General features: G+C 34.4%; 1 protein-coding gene across 3 annotated transcripts in view; it reads right to left on the bottom strand.

Annotated features, from left to right (window-relative positions):
* Positions 1 to 10,415: 10,415 nt before the first annotated feature.
* The window catches only part of LOC107597799 (dimethylaniline monooxygenase [N-oxide-forming] 5-like), a 22,593-nt gene continuing 14,520 nt past the window's right edge, over positions 10,416 to 18,488 (bottom strand). For 2 of the 3 annotated variants that reach the window (XM_016288986.1, XM_016288987.1), the window contains exons 3-10: positions 15,600 to 15,751; positions 15,318 to 15,506; positions 15,058 to 15,223; positions 14,789 to 14,931; positions 14,464 to 14,663; positions 13,927 to 14,282; positions 13,569 to 13,641; positions 12,605 to 13,452 (exon numbers count right to left, since the gene is read on the bottom strand). In XM_016288986.1, the coding sequence (XP_016144472.1) occupies positions 13,023 to 13,452; positions 13,569 to 13,641; positions 13,927 to 14,282; positions 14,464 to 14,663; positions 14,789 to 14,931; positions 15,058 to 15,223; positions 15,318 to 15,506; positions 15,600 to 15,731 (1,689 nt within the window). In that variant the 5' untranslated portion in view covers positions 15,732 to 15,751 and the 3' untranslated portion in view covers positions 12,605 to 13,022. Of the gene's footprint in view, positions 10,419 to 12,604; positions 13,453 to 13,568; positions 13,642 to 13,926; positions 14,283 to 14,463; positions 14,664 to 14,788; positions 14,932 to 15,057; positions 15,224 to 15,317; positions 15,507 to 15,599; positions 15,752 to 18,488 lie in introns of those variants that run through there. The other variant, XM_016288988.1, reaches the window with a different exon arrangement.

An 18,488-nucleotide genomic window follows, 5' to 3' on the forward strand; every position in this document is an offset into this window, starting at 1 on the left:
CCGGTGATTCTACGCGGGATCTGGTGTGGAGGCAAGCAAAACACTCCGGTTACCTCAGGAACCACAAGCTGAGATTCACCGAGGATTTGACTGGATGCTAAGGATGAAACTGTGGCCATTGGTGGAAGCTGCTAGAGAGGAAGGGAAGAGAGCGTTCTTTATCGGAGGGCAAGCGTTTGTTGATGGGAAAGCCGTGCATCCACCACCCTGAAGATGTGGACTTGCGGTCTCATAACGTGTGAACATCTTTTTCAAACCTGTTGCTCTTCATCTGATGCCAAAGAATTACTGAATATTGTTTGAAGTAGTTCTCATAGGTTTACGGCTGGGTTAATAATTACATTGTTCACTTATTCTCCTTGGGAATGGAATATTTCAAGTTGTTCCTGTTCCTTCTATTCATTGTTTATTCTTTTAATTCATATATCCTTATATGTCATTTTCGTTAATTACTTTTAATGCCAGGGGTTTGAGGTTAAATGTTAAACGTAAGGCTTTGTTTTTATTTGCTAAGCAGCAGAAGTCTGACTTTAGTTTTTTTTCAAGAAGTTCATTCAACTCCCAATGATGCTAGGTTTTGGAAAGCACAATGGGGTAATGATATTTGGTTTGCACATGGGTCTGAGCACTCCGCAGGGGTAGCAATTTTGAAAAGTAGGTTTTCAGGAGATATTTTATATTCTGATGTGGACACTCTTGGTCATTACATTCTTTTAGTTGCAAAATTTGATCTTTTGACTATAATTCTAGTAAATATTTATGGGTACAACTCTAAAAGTGAAAATGATGACTTATTTGATACATTAGAAATTCGCTTAACACATTGTTTATCTAAATTCCCAAATTCACTTATATTAATTGGCGGTGATTTTAATATTACTTTAGACAATTCCCTTGACAGATGGCCTCCTCGTGCTCCACCTTCTTCCAATATCAGAATTAAGTCCTTTATGCAGAAATTTGGTATAAAAGACATTTGGAGGGAGAAATTCCCTAATTTAAAATCCTTCACATGGAACAATAAGGCATGTACTGCCATGTCTCGTATTGATTATTGGCTAACTTCTTGTAGCTTACAAAAAGAAAACATTTTAATTAACATTCTTCCTATGCCACTGATAGACCATAAAGCAGTTTCTATTAATGTTGGCCTACAATCTTTTTCCAACAACCATTATAATTCGTATTGGAAACTTAATAATTCAATTCTGGACAACGAATCTGTTAAGGTGACCATTCGCAGATTGATTGCACATTATTGGAATTTAGCTCAACTGAGTAATGATTATTGTAATAACTGGGAATTATTGAAGTTCGAAATTGGTAAATTTTTAAGAAATTATGGAAGTGTATTAGCCAAAGCCAGGAAACATGAAGAAGAAAATATAATTTCAAAGATTACAGCTTTCACTCAAAGATCTCCCCCTATTTTCTCAGACAATGAAAAAATAGAACTGATTACTCTTCAAAACCATTTAGATGATACTTATAAAAGGAGAGCAGAGGGGGTCTTCATTAGATCCAGACAGAGATGGCTGGAGAAGGGTGAACAAAACTCAGCTTATTTTTTTCAATTAGAAAAAAGTCATTCAAAAAATACAATTTTACATTTGAATATTAATGGAATATTAACACATGACCCAAGATCTATTGCTGGTTATTGTTCATTATTTTATAGCTCTCTTTATGAATCTAGATTTAATGAAAAGGATACCTCTGATTTCTTAAGATAGCCTTATTAATACTAAATCTATAAGTGAAGACAAAAAAGAATTGTGTGATCATTCTATTTGTATAGAGGAAGTTTTACATGCTATTAAGGAACTTAAGTTAAATAAATCCCCTGGTGTGGATGGATTAACTTCTGAATTCTATAAATCTTTTTCTGAAGAACTTGCTCCTTTTCTCTTAAAATTTTTTCTCAGAGTATAGACTTTGAAAAGCTTCCACCCACCCTCACACAAGGCTTAATTACCTTAATACCCAAGCCAAAAAAAGACACATTGTTTTTAGACAATTGGCGACCAATTTGCTTGCTTAATATTGATTATAAAATTTTAGCTTCTATATTTTCCGTTAGAATTAAAGAGACAGTAGACTTAATTATTGATGATACCCAGTCTGGTTTCATGAGGAACAGGCATATTTCAAATAATATTTGTTTAGTTTTTAATGTCCCTTAAGCAGTGCGATTTACCATCCATTTGTGGTATCCCTATAAAAAATTTACATATTTAGGTATAAAGATTGTAAAGGATGAAGAGAGAAGATGTGAGCTAAACATCTCCCCTGTTATTGATAAGACGAAGAAAAAGTTTAATCAGTGGTTACTAAGAGACTTATCTTTAAGGGGGAGAGTATTGGTTACAAAAGCAGAGGGCATCTTAAGGCTCACATATACAGCTCTTTCTCTAGAAGTCAACAATAATATTTGCAAGACTGTTGATAATATGCTTTTCAATTTTTTATGGAAAAATAAAACCCATTATATTAAGAAATCTGTGGTTATGAACACAACTGAAAATAGCTTTTACCACTCTTAATTATACTTTTAAAATAAACTGGATCAAACAATTTAAAAAAACAACAACTAGTATATGGAACATTATTCCTCATTGTATTTTTTCACAGGTTGGAGGTCTTCATTTTCTTTTGCTTTGTAACTACAACATTTCTAAACTTCCGTTAAAGTTATCCAGTTTTCACAAACGAATGCTTCTCTCCTGGAATTTAATTTATAAACATAATTTTTCACCTAATAGATGTTTTATATGGAATAATAAGCATATTTTATATAAATCTAAAACACAGTTTTTTGAAAATTGGTTTTCTAATGATATAGTTTTGGTGAGCCAACTCTTCAACCAAGAAGGACTTCTGTTAACTTATTCTAATTCTTATCTAAATTTAAAATCCCAATCATTCCTAAAGAATATGCTGTAGTTATGGATGCTGTCCCCTCTGGTTTAAAAATGCTTTGTAAAAATACATGTCCCCAATCTTCTCTGCAGTCTTTTGATCCTGTTGATACTGCTGTTGGTCGAGTTTGTTTTTCTTCTTCCTCCGTTAAACACAATAATCGACAGGTTCGGGCCCTTTTTCAAAGGGATGTTGTCTCTAGACCTCCTATTGTAACTTTCTGGAATAGCTGAGTTGATGGTTTGATATGGCATACAATCTGGAAATTACCTCATAAATATTTAATCACATATAAAGTAAAAGAAATTTCTTTCAAACTTTCAAACTAATATTACCCCGATAACTTTTTCCTTGTAAACAGATTTAACTGTGATATTGATACGCTACGTACATTTTGACATTTTGTTGCAGAAACGTTTTTTCATTTATTTTGGAGTTGTCCTTACTCAGTCAATTTTTGGTCAAATTTCTGCTCATTTGTTAGCGATCATATCATGCCCAGCTTTCAACTTTGTTTTGAAAATGTTTTATTTGGTTTTTTCACTTACGACTTGTCATTCCATAAGGAATATTATTTGATTAATGTATTACTTTTGCTGGCAAAGTTTAGTATACATAAATGCAAGTACGGCAATTATAAACCATTGTTTCTCATTTTGAAATCAGAAGTTAAACAATACCTAAAATCAATTTACAATTTGATAAACAAGAAAGCTGTTAAGTGTATTAATGTATGTAAACATTTCCATGTTTTTATGTAATTTATTTTTTATTTTCTCTTTGTTTCACTGTAATTTCTTATCTCTTTTTCTTTGTGTTCACCCCCTGGCTACTGTAAAGTGTTGAATTTGAGTGATTCAATAAAAAAATAAAAATAAAATAAAATAAATACCCGGAAAGACCGGTTCTAATAGGCTGTGGATGACAACCACACGCCAATGAGGAAGGATTACGTCACCCACCTTACCAAGTAGGCTTGTTTGAGATGCGCCTCGCCTGAAATGAAGGCGAGAGTAGGCTGCAGTATGGCAAGCCGTTTTAGCATTAAATACTCCTTGCTGTACTAGTCATAATTTAGTTTTGACTAGTCAAAATTCCAATTCCAGATATCTATTCTGCAATTTTGACTCGTCGTAATTGGAATTAAGATATCTACAATGTGATTATGACTAGTCATTATATGCATTGAAGATATCTACAATGTTATTTTGACTAGTCATAATATACGTTCGAAATATCTACAATGCTATTACGACTAGTCGTATTGTTCCATTGACTTCCATTGGTTTTTAGACAATTGGCGACCAATTTGCTTGCTTAATATTGATTATAAAATTTTAGCTTCTATATTTTCCGTTAGAATTAAAGAGACAGTAGACTTAATTATTGATGATACCCAGTCTGGTTTCATGAGGAACAGGCATATTTCAAATAATATTCGTTTAGTTTTTAATGTCCCTTAAGCAGTGCGATTTACCATCCATTTGTGGTATCCCTATAAAAAATTTACATATTTAGGTATAAAGATTGTAAAGGATGAAGAGAGAAGATGTGAGCTAAACTTCTCCCCTGTTATTGATAAGACGAAGAAAAAGTTTAATCAGTGGTTACTAAGAGACTTATCTTTAAGGGGGAGAGTATTGGTTACAAAAGCAGAGGGCATCTTAAGGCTCACATATACAGCTCTTTCTCTAGAAGTCAACAATAATATTTGCAAGACTGTTGATAATATGCTTTTCAATTTTTTATGGAAAAATAAAACCCATTATATTAAGAAATCTGTGGTTATGAACACAACTGAAAATAGCTTTTACCACTCTTAATTATACTTTTAAAATAAACTGGATCAAACAATTTAAAAAAACAACAACTAGTATATGGAACATTATTCCTCATTGTATTTTTTCACAGGTTGGAGGTCTTCATTTTCTTTTGCTTTGTAACTACAACATTTCTAAACTTCCGTTAAAGTTATCCAGTTTTCACAAACGAATGCTTCTCTCCTGGAATTTAATTTATAAACATAATTTTTCACCTAATAGATGTTTTATATGGAATAATAAGCATATTTTATATAAATCTAAAACACAGTTTTTTGAAAATTGGTTTTCTAATGATATAGTTTTGGTGAGCCAACTCTTCAACCAAGAAGGACTTCTGTTAACTTATTCTGAATTTTTGTCTAAATTTAAAATCCCAATCATTCCTAAAGAATATGCTGTAGTTATGGATGCTGTCCCCTCTGGTTTAAAAATGCTTTGTAAAAATAAATGTCCCCAATCTTCTCTGCAGTCTTTTGATCCTGTTGATACTGCTGTTGGTCGAGTTTGTTTTTCTTCTTCCTCCGTTAAACACAATAATCGACAGGTTCGGGCCCTTTTTCAAAGGGATGTTGTCTCTAGACCTCCTATTGTAACTTTCTGGAATAGCTGAGTTGATGGTTTGATATGGCATACAATCTGGAAATTACCTCATAAATATTTAATCACATATAAAGTAAAAGAAATTTCTTTCAAACTCATTTATAAATATTACCCCGATAACTTTTTCCTTGTAAACAGATTTAACTGTGATATTGATACGCTACGTACATTTTGTGGTCCACATGCAGAAACGTTTTTTCATTTATTTTGGAGTTGTCCTTACTCAGTCAATTTTTGGTCAAATTTCTGCTCATTTGTTAGCGATCATATCATGCCCAGCTTTCAACTTTGTTTTGAAAATGTTTTATTTGGTTTTTTCACTTACGACTTATCATATAATAAGTAATATTTTTTTAATTTTTTATTACTTTTGCTAGCATAGATTAGTATAAATTTACAATTTGATAAACAAGAAAGCTGTTAAGTGTATTAATGTATGTAAACATTTCCATGTTTTTATGTAATTTATTTTTTATTTTCTCTTTGTTTCTTTGTTTCTTCTTATCTCTTTTTCTTTGTGTTCACCCCCTGGCTACTGTAAAGTGTTGAATTTGAGTGATTCAATAAATCAATAAAACTGCTGTTGTCCAGTTGGAATTTTCACTCCAAAATGGCGGCAGCCAATAGTGCCTTTCCGCTATTGAGTTTAGGGCAGTATTTGATTGTTTGTCGTGATTGTGAAAAATGTCACTGGTGTATGTCATTCATACTGCATCGAGAATTGCAATAGTAACTCAGATCATCGTTCTGAGAGAAAACTGGACAATGCAATATGTTTTTTCGCCTTTTCTATGTGTAAAAACACCAAGGGAAGGAGGTCGCAGAGAAGACGCCGAATAGTAAATCTGTTAATGTCACTGATTAAACCCACTGACTCTCACTCAATAAAAGAATCACATTGCTGTTTGTTTTTGAAAGTTTTGATTTGGTTGGTTTAATAGTTAACATTACCTTCTTTGCGAGCATGACTCTCAATGAATCTGTATAATATATGGGTTTCACTTTCTGAAATGAGTGACAAAAAATATTGACCTTTTTCATGATATTCTAATTTTTTGAGATGTACCTGTATGTATGTGTATATATGATTATAAAATTTTAGCTTCTATATTTTCCGTTAGAATTAAAGAGACATTAGACTTAATTATTGATGATACCCAGTCTGGTTTCATGAGGAACAGACATATTTCAAATAATATTCGTTTAGTTTTAGACCTCATTGATTATCCTCACCTTTATTCAGATAAGAGCTTCATTCTTTTTTTAGACTTCCAAAAGGCATTTGATACTGTTGAACATCATTTTATTTTTTCAGCCCTTAAAAAATTTGGTTTCTGTAATTATTTCATTAAGACTTTTAAAACTTTATACTTCAATGGTAACTGTTCAATCAAACTGCGTGCTGGCACCTCACCCAGATTTAATCTTAATCGTGGTATCAGACAGGGATGCCCTATTTCTCCCTACCTGTTCTTACTCTGTTCACAACTACTTGCTGATTCTATTAAACAGAGTACTTTAAGAGGAATTACAGTTGCAGATAACATCATCACCATTAGCCAATTAGCAGATGATACCACTCTTTTTTTAAAAGATGCAGGGGAAATACCCAAAGCTATTAATGTTATCCGTATATTCTCTAAAGCTTCAGGTCTTCATTTGAATATTAATAAGTGTGAATTAATGTCCCTTAAGCAGTGCGATTTACCATCTATTTGTGGTATCCCTATAAAAAATGAAGTCACATATTTAGGTATAAAGATTGTAAAGGATGAAGAGAGAAGATGTGAGCTAAACTTCTCCCCTGTTATTGATAAGACGAAGAAAAAGTTTAATCAGTGGTTACTAAGAGACTTGTCTTTGAGGGGGAGAGTATTGGTTACAAAAGCAGAGGGCATCTTAAGGCTCACATATACAGCTCTTTCTCTAGCAGTCAACAATAATATTTGCAGGACTGTTGATAATATGCTTTTCCATTTTTTATGGAAAAATAAAACCCATTATATTAAGAAATCTGTGGTTATGAACACAACTGAAAATGGAGGATTGAACTTCTTAGATTTTACCACTCTTAATTATACTTTTAAAATAAACTGGATCAAACAATTTAAAAAAACAACAACTAGTATATGGAACATTATTCCTCATTGTATTTTTTCACAGGTTGGAGGTCTTCATTTTCTTTTGCTTTGTAACTACAACATTTCTAAACTTCCGTTAAAGTTATCCAGTTTTCACAAACGAATGCTTCTCTCCTGGAATTTAATTTATAAACATAATTTTTCACCTAATAGATGTTTTATATGGAATAATAAGCATATTTTATATAAATCTAAAACACAGTTTTTTGAAAATTGGTTTTCTAATGATATAGTTTTGGTGAGCCAACTCTTCAACCAAGAAGGACTTCTGTTAACTTATTCTAATTCTTATCTAAATTTAAAATCCCAATCATTCCTAAAGAATATGCTGTAGTTATGGATGCTGTCCCCTCTGGTTTAAAAATGCTTTGTAAAAATAAATGTCCCCAATCTTCTCTGCAGTCTTTTGATCCTGTTGATACTGCTGTTGGTCGAGTTTGTTTTTCTTCTTCCTCCGTTAAACACAATAATCGACAGGTTCGGGCCCTTTTTCAAAGGGATGTTGTCTCTAGACCTCCTATTGTAACTTTCTGGAATAGCTGAGTTGATGGTTTGATATGGCATACAATCTGGAAATTACCTCATAAATATTTAATCACATATAAAGTAAAAGAAATTTCTTTCAAACTCATTTATAAATATTACCCCGATAACTTTTTCCTTGTAAACAGATTTAACTGTGATATTGATACGCTACGTACATTTTGTGGTCCACATGCAGAAACGTTTTTTCATTTATTTTGGAGTTGTCCTTACTCAGTCAATTTTTGGTCAAATTTCTGCTCATTTGTTAGCGATCATATCATGCCCAGCTTTCAACTTTGTTTTGAAAATGTTTTATTTGGTTTTTTCACTTACGACTTGTCATTCCATAAGGAATATTATTTGATTAATGTATTACTTTTGCTGGCAAAGTTTAGTATACATAAATGCAAGTACGGCAATTATAAACCATTGTTTCTCATTTTGAAATCAGAAGTTAAACAATACCTAAAATCAATTTACAATTTGATAAACAAGAAAGCTGTTAAGTGTATTAATGTATGTAAACATTTCCATGTTTTTATGTAATTTATTTTTTATTTTCTCTTTGTTTCACTGTAATTTCTTATCTCTTTTTCTTTGTGTTCACCCCCTGGCTACTGTAAAGTGTTGAATTTGAGTGATTCAATAAAAAAATAAAAATAAAATAAAATAAATACCCGGAAAGACCGGTTCTAATAGGCTGTGGATGACAACCACACGCCAATGAGGAAGGATTACGTCACCCACCTTACCAAGTAGGCTTGTTTGAGATGCGCCTCGCCTGAAATGAAGGCGAGAGTAGGCTGCAGTATGGCAAGCCGTTTTAGCATTAAATACTCCTTGCTGTACTAGTCATAATTTAGTTTTGACTAGTCAAAATTCCAATTCCAGATATCTATTCTGCAATTTTGACTCGTCGTAATTGGAATTAAGATATCTACAATGTGATTATGACTAGTCATTATATGCATTGAAGATATCTACAATGTTATTTTGACTAGTCATAATATACTGGATTTTTGACTAGGCAAAACTTAATAAGCGATATCTTGAATTGGAATTCTTCCTAGTCAAAACTCGTTTAAAGATATCTGCAATTTAATTATGGATATCTCAATCTGATTTTTGACAAGGAAGATCTTTCTTTGGAGATATCTGCATTTAGCTTTGTGACTTGGAAGAATTTCAATGTACAGTAGATATCTGGAATTAACAATGTGACTAGTCAAAATTCCTTTATAGATATCTAAAATGTGCATGCAAATGCACCTTTGTTAAGCCCCACCTTAAACATTTTATTAACCAATCCTATCTTGGAAACTGTTGTCATCCGCCATTTTGTCTAAGAGTTGTATAATAAAGGTCCTGCGTCTTTGGGTCATTTTAAACTGTTTTATACAGAAGTAATTCAAAAGTATGGAAATAAAAATGTAGCTGGAGCATGTGTAAAAGTGGTAGACTACACAGAGAGGACTCAGACAGGCTTTTGTCCTATTCTATATCGTAATGTTGAGACGTGTGCTGTGGATTAAATTGTGTTAGCCTTTATTTACAAACGAACACATGTAAAATCAGTAGCTAAGGATTTGTACAGGCCTCATGTCAGCTGTTGCTACATTTGATATAATGTTAAAAGAATACATTGGCGCTCATCATTGAACACAGCAGAAAATCATCATCATGGATCTCTTGGTATAATAAAATGCAGTACTCCCACCTTGTGTGCTATTTCCTATGGAAGCTCATTTCCTCCACTAAATAAAGAAATTATTAATAAATAAATAGCGACTTATTATTCCACAATTCTGACTTTTTTTCTCAGAATTGCAAGATATAGCTAAACACAATGCAAAGATTTGTGAGTTATAAAGTTTATAACTCGCATTGATTATATCTCGCAATTCTGAGAAGAAATTAGCCTTTATTTACAAACGAACACATGTAAAATCAGTAGCTAAGGATTTGTACAGGCCTCATGTCAGCTGTTGCTACATTTGATATAATGTTAAAAGAATACATTGGCGCTCATCATTGAACACAGCAGAAAATCATCATCATGGATCTCTTGGTATAATAAAATGCAGTACTCCCACCTTGTGTGCTATTTCCTATGGAAGCTCGTTTCCTCCACTAAATAAAGAAATTATTAATAAATAAATAGCGACTTATTATTCCACAATTCGGACTATTTTTCTCAGAATTGCAAGATATAGCTAAACACAATGCAAAGATTTGTGAGTTATAAAGTTTATAACTCGCATTGATTATATCTCGCAATTCTGAGAAGAAAAAAAGTCAGAACTGTAAGATAAAAAGCTGCAAATTACTTTTATTTTTTATTCCATGGCGGAAACAAGCTGCCACAACGACACAAGTAAACCTGAATCCATACACAACGTAATGTAACCTACTAATAAATGTCATCAATGCCAGTTAAACTTTTATTCAATTGTAATCTTTTTTAAATCAGCCATCACCTTTTTTGACTGCATCTGAGTTAAACTTTTATCAAATTGTAATCTTTTTCAAATCAGCCTTCACCTTTTTTTGACCGCATCTGATTCTGAGGCATTGTTCTTTTTTCCGTCATGCATTTATTTATACTATTTTTTATTGTATAATTCCATTGTTCTTCATTATGTCTAAACGTATAATAAATAAATTCAGACGAGCAGTTTGCGGTTTTTTGCCTTTATTGAACATTACACTGCATTTGGTCCGTTTTGCAACACGATTCAATTAAAATCACAGCGCTATACATACATGCACGCTGGAGACCTTTTACCACATATGGCTGCATCCAGATATTATTTAATAACCCCTGAAGTAATTCATCCAGTAGCTTTTCTCTCCGTGACAAGAAAAGCAGACCACTGTTGTTAGCAGTTAGCACTAAACATTAGTCGGGGAGGGTCTCTGGGAGGAGCCGAGTTAATTTAGTCTCACGTCACACAACAGCACATTCGACTAGGAGCAGGTACAATTCAGATATCTTAAAATATAATTGTGACTAGTCGAAACTGAATTAGAGATATCTCTAATTACCTTTGCGTATGTGTGACGCCCTATTGAAGATATCTATGATGTCATTACAGATATCTTAAATAGAGTTTTGACTAGTCATAAAGTATTTAGAGATATCGCTAATCCGATTTCTTACTAGTGCAATTATAATTGCAGATATCTCTAATTGTCATTGTGACTAGTCGAATTATAATTATGACTCGTCAAAATACAATTGTTCCTATCTTAAATGATATTTATGGATAGTCAAAACAAACTTTTAAATGCTAAAACGGCTTGCCATAAATCATCTGAAATTTTGATGTCAAAAACAGAGCTGTGCATTAAGAGATTCAGACTAAATTCAGAGTAACAAAACTACAGCAGTAACAAGTCTGTGTTTGTTGGCTGAATATATTTAGCAGTTTCTACAGTTAAATATAAAATATGTTTTACGTTTATATATAGATTACATGATTATTTATTATAAGATGTATGCAAGAAATTATATTTTATACAAGTAACTTCAACAAAATCTTTACGTTTAGGCTCTACAAGAATGAAAGGTTTGTGGCATCGTATCTTACCAAGTGTGAAGCAGCGAGGGAATAATATGGGGGATGCATGATCACTTCAGAGTAATATAAAGACTTTACCACACCCCCCGGGTTGTAAAGGGGGCAGGGATTCATTAAACTGTCACCTCCCAACTGGCCAATGTTCAACTACATCATGCTCACATTTACTTTTAGATATTTGGTTTTAGACCAGAGTCCTGTTAAATCAATGCAAACAACACAACATCCACAGATCCACTGAACAGTGATCTAAGGGTTACCCAGAATGCATGGCACACAAGAATTATTTGGATGTTTATTACCTAGCCCCTCACAGTGACTGGAAAAAATAGATGAGAGGGTGAATTCTTTTTAAATGCTTTTGTGTTTGCTTTCAAATGTGAAGTTCTCTTGGGAAAGTTTTTTTCCCCAAACAAAAGCAAACGCATAGAAATACTAGTTCTCCTCCCAGCTCATATTTTATTCTGTTACCAAGTAGTCTTAGGGGCTCTGTAGTTTCTTCATTCAAGTTAATATCACATTGCTCAGCATACTGGATCTCACACAGAGGTGAACTAAGCATGCTTTATGCAGGCAGCAACATCTGAAGAGTGCACTGATAAGAGCAATAAACACCAAGCCAGGTAAATATTCTGTTCATTAGTGCTCGTCAAACCCATCTTGAGTTGATGAAACGGTACACTGCCATACAAACTTTCAAGCAAATTGCATAGTTACAGGCTGCCGCTTTAACTTTGATGTCATGTATTTTTAATTAATATATTTGTAATTGTACATTTGTGATGAAGTTGAAATTTAGTAGTCATGCATTGATACTGAGTAATACATGTGCTTGTATGATAGTTAACGATTAAAATAAGCACACTTCTGTAAAGCATGACACAAGATTAAAACATTATTTAAAATGTACTTTAAATTTTAAGTGTCTACTTAAGCGTGTTAAGAAACAGTCATGAAAGTCTACTCTCTTTAAGTGACATTCATTTTTAGACTATCTGCAAGTAGGTTTTTAAAAATATAATTTTAAGATTTTATTTGCACCACAATTTAATCAGCCATTACTATTACCGCTAAATATTAAAGTAAATGAACATGCTAAAGAGACATGCTAACAACGGCAGCTGAGAGTGATGCATAATTAAGAAAAAACTTGGAATTTTAACAGAATAAAAAAGTTCGCTAGTGAATTAAAACCACACAATTAAAAATGCAATTGCATGCAAAACTGAATGGAAAATGAAATGTTCATTATACAAACTGTGCTTGAAATGTTAAGGCACTTGCTGATAAATATCAGTATCATACATTTGATAAAAGTCTGTGTCAGTTTTGACATTTTCATGATGTTGACAACAGTTTACCCTAATGGATGGACACTTATTATTATGTTATATTTCATATAAACTGTTATGTTTCTGATTCACATTACATGATCACTGTGTGGTCAGTGGCAATGGTACAAAAGCCCTGATCTTGTCCAGGAGCGATGAAGGGTCTGCTATGAGTGCATGCAGACTGGCTCTGCTGTAATACAGAGCAGACAGCAGCACTGCAACAGACACTGAGAATATGAGTGAATGAGAGGAGCGCTGTGATTGCGGCTCTGGTGTACAGCGTGTTTTCAGGGGCTCGTCGACTCGATCCCACTGAGTCAAGATGGCCTGACGTGCACCGTCCCATCGTCCCGGTCCGTGAAACCGAAACTGGTATGGGGTGCAGGGCCCAAAGATGATGTTCAGAGCCAGTCTAGGGTCTGTCAGGAGCAACTTCAGGATAGGAGGACAGACACCTACTTGTTTAGCCAACTCGTCCATGTAGTGGATGTAGTCGACCTGGATGGTGTGTCTCTGGGCGGCCACATACCTGCATGAGAGTGTGATTAAGAGTCATCAAGATCCACTAAAATGACACACTTTTAACTGTAGAAATTGTGTAAATGCTGTGATATATGTTCATGTTAGATGTTAAGTGTGGAGAACCTTTTAGCCATTGCTTCCTCTTTTGCTTTAATGTCCTTCATCATTGCACTCATTGGAGGCAGTTTGCACAGTCCTAGTGAGGATATCACCGTTTATTACATACAAATTAATTTCATGAAAAAATTACGTAAATACAGGGTTTTATTGAAGTGTTTGACCATTGCACTCACGTCTTGAGTCTTTTGCAGCATCTCGTGCATGAGAGCATTTTAAAAAATGCAGCGTTAAATTAAGTTAAACTTTTAAAAATGCATCGTTTAACCCTTTAGCGCAATAGAAAGGTTCCACGGATGTTAAAGGTTCTTCGTGAAGAACCTTTATTTTTTAGAGTATAGGAGGTCAGCATCATGTTTGATACCTTTAAAGACACGTGCGGCCCAGCGCGCTTGCATCTCAGAGATGGGCATAATGGCTCCCAGAGGCTGGATCAGACCAATCACTGCTAAAGTTGGGTGCTCCAATCCTGGGGGATATACATATTTGTACAGGGATACCTTGTTCTTTGAGGCAGGAATTGCATGTGAAGACAGGAAGGGGAATGAGAAAGTGTAGCCTGTGGCAAACACCACCAGATCAATGTCATCTTCAACAGTGCCATCCTCAAACACCACACTTGACCAACGAAACTCTTCAACATTTGGCTTGACTGAGACGGTACCGGAGAGGATGCGATTTGGTAAGTCATCATTGACTGTGGGATGTTGACTGAAAACTCTGGGGGAAAAAAACAACAGACATTAAATTATACACTACAAAGAAGGTTAATTGCAGCAAAGAAACATTCATGGATTCTGTCTTGTTCTACGTTTATAAAGATGACCTCCTCATACTTAAGTACCAATATTAAGACTGACCAACATCATCAGAGTCTTATTTCTCCCAGTGTTCACAGTACCTGTGTGCAGGCTGCAGCCCATAGAGCTTGTGGTTGAACCGTTTATTGAGTTGTTTCTCTCCGAAATTGTTGATAAAACCAACAGGCAACAATTGAGAAAGCCAACCATTCATTCTGTTATTAAACAACATATCTGTTGGAACACCTTTGTCTCCTACACGATTTAGTATCCAAGATCCCCTTCGGGTGCTCAGATAAACCTGGAATTAAAGTAAGGGATACAATGTGGAAAACAGAGGCTTAAATAGGAGTATAATAATTCATACACTTTATGTGTATGAATTTATATATACTCTATATGTATACTGTAGTTGTGGCATATCACCTGTTTGGCCATTCTGCTCAGCTCCACAGCAATATCTCCTCCAGAGTTCCCAATGCCAATCACAACTACCCTCTTTCCTCTCCATTCTTCAGGGTTTTTGTAATCACGGCTGTGGAAGAATTTCCCCTTAAACGTGTCTATTCCTAAAGAGAGGATTTGAATGAGGCCTAATGACTCTTGTACACCTAAGTTTACTATGCCTTTATTGACATTATGTTGTTGCACTTTGCCCATAGACCCTGTTTGCTTAGTTATCACATGTGCTGCACCTGGAAAGTCCTGTAGAGGGAGATGAGGGTGACAGTGGTGTCCGGTGCAGACCATCACAGCATCAAACACCTGCTTTTCTCTCCGACCATCTTTGGACTCTGTCTCTACATCCCACTGTCCAGAGTGAGGGAAGTCTGGCCTTGGTGTAACATGAAGAACTTTTGTCTAGGAAACACAAACCATGACCTTGTGAATATTTGAAATACAGTACAGTATATTCATAACTTCACAGTTTTAATGTGTCAGCTTCAGTTCTGACCTGGAAGCGGATGTGCCGTTTGAGCTGGAAGTGGTCAGCGTACATCCGGAAGTAGTCCATGATGAGGGAGTTGTGCATGTAGTTTGGGAAGTGGGCAGGGATTGGGAAATCACTGAAACACATCATCTCCTTTGAAGTGTTGATAATGAGTGAGTAATAAATGCTAGCACGATCTGGCTCTGGATTTTCCTAAGATGGAAAGACATGCAAACTGGATCATTTTCTTGCAACATGTTGTTACTTCTTTTCTTCAAAGGGTCCAATCATACAGACATGTCTCACCTTAAACCTCCAGAGTCCTCCAATGTCATCACTGGTCTCGAAACACACTGGATCCAGACCTTCATCCAGGCAGCATTTGATGCAGGCCAGCCCAGAGGTTCCTCCTCCAATCACAGCAACACGTTTAGCCATGATGATCCACAACAGTCAGACTTTAAACAGATGATAGAAAAACTCAATTTAAAGTAATAGTTTATCAAAAATTGTCATCAATTATGCATGCATTTGATGTTCTAAACTCATATGATTTTCATTCTATTATGGAAATTTGTCATTTTTTCAGAAGCATGAATCCATCCACCAGTGTTATTTCCATCATATCTCATTATGCAGTGTTTTATAGCTTTCCATTGTCGAAATGACATTATTTTTGTCATGCAATTTCATAGTCAGAATTTTATATACCCTTATTACACACAATAAAATAATATTTCCACACTTTTTGCATAATTTTACAAACTGAAATTGATGCAGAGAAAATGTTCTGCTCACAAGGTGATATTTACCTTTTTATCTCAAGCTTAAAGTATACAGTACATTAACATGCATTAGGCTATGTAGTAATGGCAAATCTTCATATTATATTTCCACACTTTTTGCATAATTTTACAAACTGAAATTGATGCAGAGAAAATATTCTGCTCACAAGGTGATATTTACCTTTTTATCTCAAGCTTAAAGTATACAGTACATTAACATGCATTAGGCTATGTAGTAATGGCAAATCTTCATATTCTTAACTGGCTAAATTGCATTTACACCTTCCATATTCCTGTGTTTTACCCTTTCAAAATGAAAAACGCCATACACATTACATATGTATATTATCTTATATAAATTCACATTTATTTGATGCTGCCTTGGTAAAAGATGTTTAAGTGCTTCCATGAAAATGAGAAAGACCCTCAAAAAGACGCGGGTCATGAATCGGGAAGAAAATCGAGTATTCCAGGGGAATAATTCATGGGATGTTGTCCATTAGATCAAGTGACCACAAGCCAGCCGCCATTGAAATGTGTGATTACGGTAATTGTAGGAACACACCTCATATGAAACCATTTTACTCCAGCATTTTTGAGATGTGGGACATTATTCTATTCAGAGGCCTATAAAGACCCATTTCTAATAAGTAGAAAAAAACCAATGGTCAGTTCTTATACGGAACGTCCCATACTATATGCACACCTTATATGAAACCATTTTACTTCAACGTTTTTGAGATATGGGACTATATGTTGCTTTAGAGGGCTATAAAGACCCAATTTCTAATAAGTAGAAAATAACAATGGTCAGTTCTTATACGGGATGTCCCATACTATATGCACACCTCATATGAAACCATTTTACTGTAGCATTTTTGAGATATGGGACATTATTCTACTTTGGAGGCCTATAAAGACCCCATTTCTAATAAGTAGAAAAAGCTGATGGTTAATTCTTACACAGGACGTCCCATACTATATGCACACCACATATCAAACCATTTTACTCCAGCATTTTTGAGATGTGGGACATTATTCTATTCAGAGGCCTATAAAGACCCCATTTCTAATAAGTAGAAAAAGCTGATGGTTAATTCTTACACAGGACGTCCCATACTATATGCACACCTCATATCAAACCATTTTACTGCAGCGTTTTTGATATGTGGGACTATATGGTGTTTTAGAGGGCTATAAAGACCCAATTTCTAATAAGTAGAAAAAACCAATGGCCAGTTCTTATATGGGACGTCCCATACTATATGCACACCTCATATCAAACCATTTTACTGTAGCGTTGTCGAGATATGGGACATTATTCTATTCAGTGGCCTATAAAGACCCCATTTCTAATAAGTAGAAAATGCTGATGGTTAGTTCTTATACAGGACGTCCCATACTACATGCACACCTCATATCAAACCATTTTACTGTGCGTTTTCGAGGTATGGGACATTATTAGACTTTAGAAGGACATAAGGACCTAATTTCTGTAAAATAAAAGACATGAAAGGTCAGTTCTTAAATCGGACATTTCATATCATATGTACACTTTATATGAAGCCATTTTACTGAGGGAATTTAGAGAAATGCACCATTATTTTACTTCAGAGGCTCATAGAGAAGTATAAATTAGTAAGTTCAAAAAAATGGTTGTTTTCTAAAATCTATGAGTAAATCAATGGAAAACATTTTACTGTATGATTTTTTAGGAGCATGCAATTATTTCACATATAGAGTTATAAAACTGTACATTTATCCATTCCAATAAATAATCAAATAAAAAACTATTCTTATAAGGGACCTCACCTAATATGTGAAAGCTTTATGTAAAAACATTTCAGTGTAGCAATTTGGAGTTGCATACATTCAGAGTCAAGAAAATTCTTTCCTTGCCTAATTTCTCCAATTTTGAGACAAATAGAAATGTCACCTTATATAAGTAGAGAAAAACAATGGCCATTTCATGCAAGGCACCACAATTCTTATAAGGGACCTCACCTAATATGTGAAAGCTTTATATAAAACATTTTAGTGTAGCAATTTGGAGTTGCATACATTCAGAGTCAAGAAAATTCTTTCCTTGCCTAATTTCTCCAATTTTGAGACAAATAGAAATGTCACCTTATATAAGTAGAGAAAAACAATGGCCATTTCATGCAAGGCACCTCCTACTCCTATTAGCACAGCCAAAATGAAGTCTGTGTACTGTGGCAGTTTGGAGTAACATGTATCCTAATACAACAAAACACTATTTAACCACATAAGTAGAAACACTGACTATTTTTAAAAGGCACATAAAATATGAGGGATACCCAATCCTGTTTCAGGAGATCTACCTTCTTCCAGAGTTCAGTGTCAGTCCTGCTCCAGCAAACCTATCTGTAACTATCTATTGTTCCTGACT

Source organism: Sinocyclocheilus grahami, unplaced genomic scaffold (genome assembly GCF_001515645.1).
Source record: "Sinocyclocheilus grahami isolate Dianchi unplaced genomic scaffold, SAMN03320097.WGS_v1.1 scaffold237.1, whole genome shotgun sequence".
NCBI classification, from domain to species: domain Eukaryota; kingdom Metazoa; phylum Chordata; class Actinopteri; order Cypriniformes; family Cyprinidae; genus Sinocyclocheilus; species Sinocyclocheilus grahami.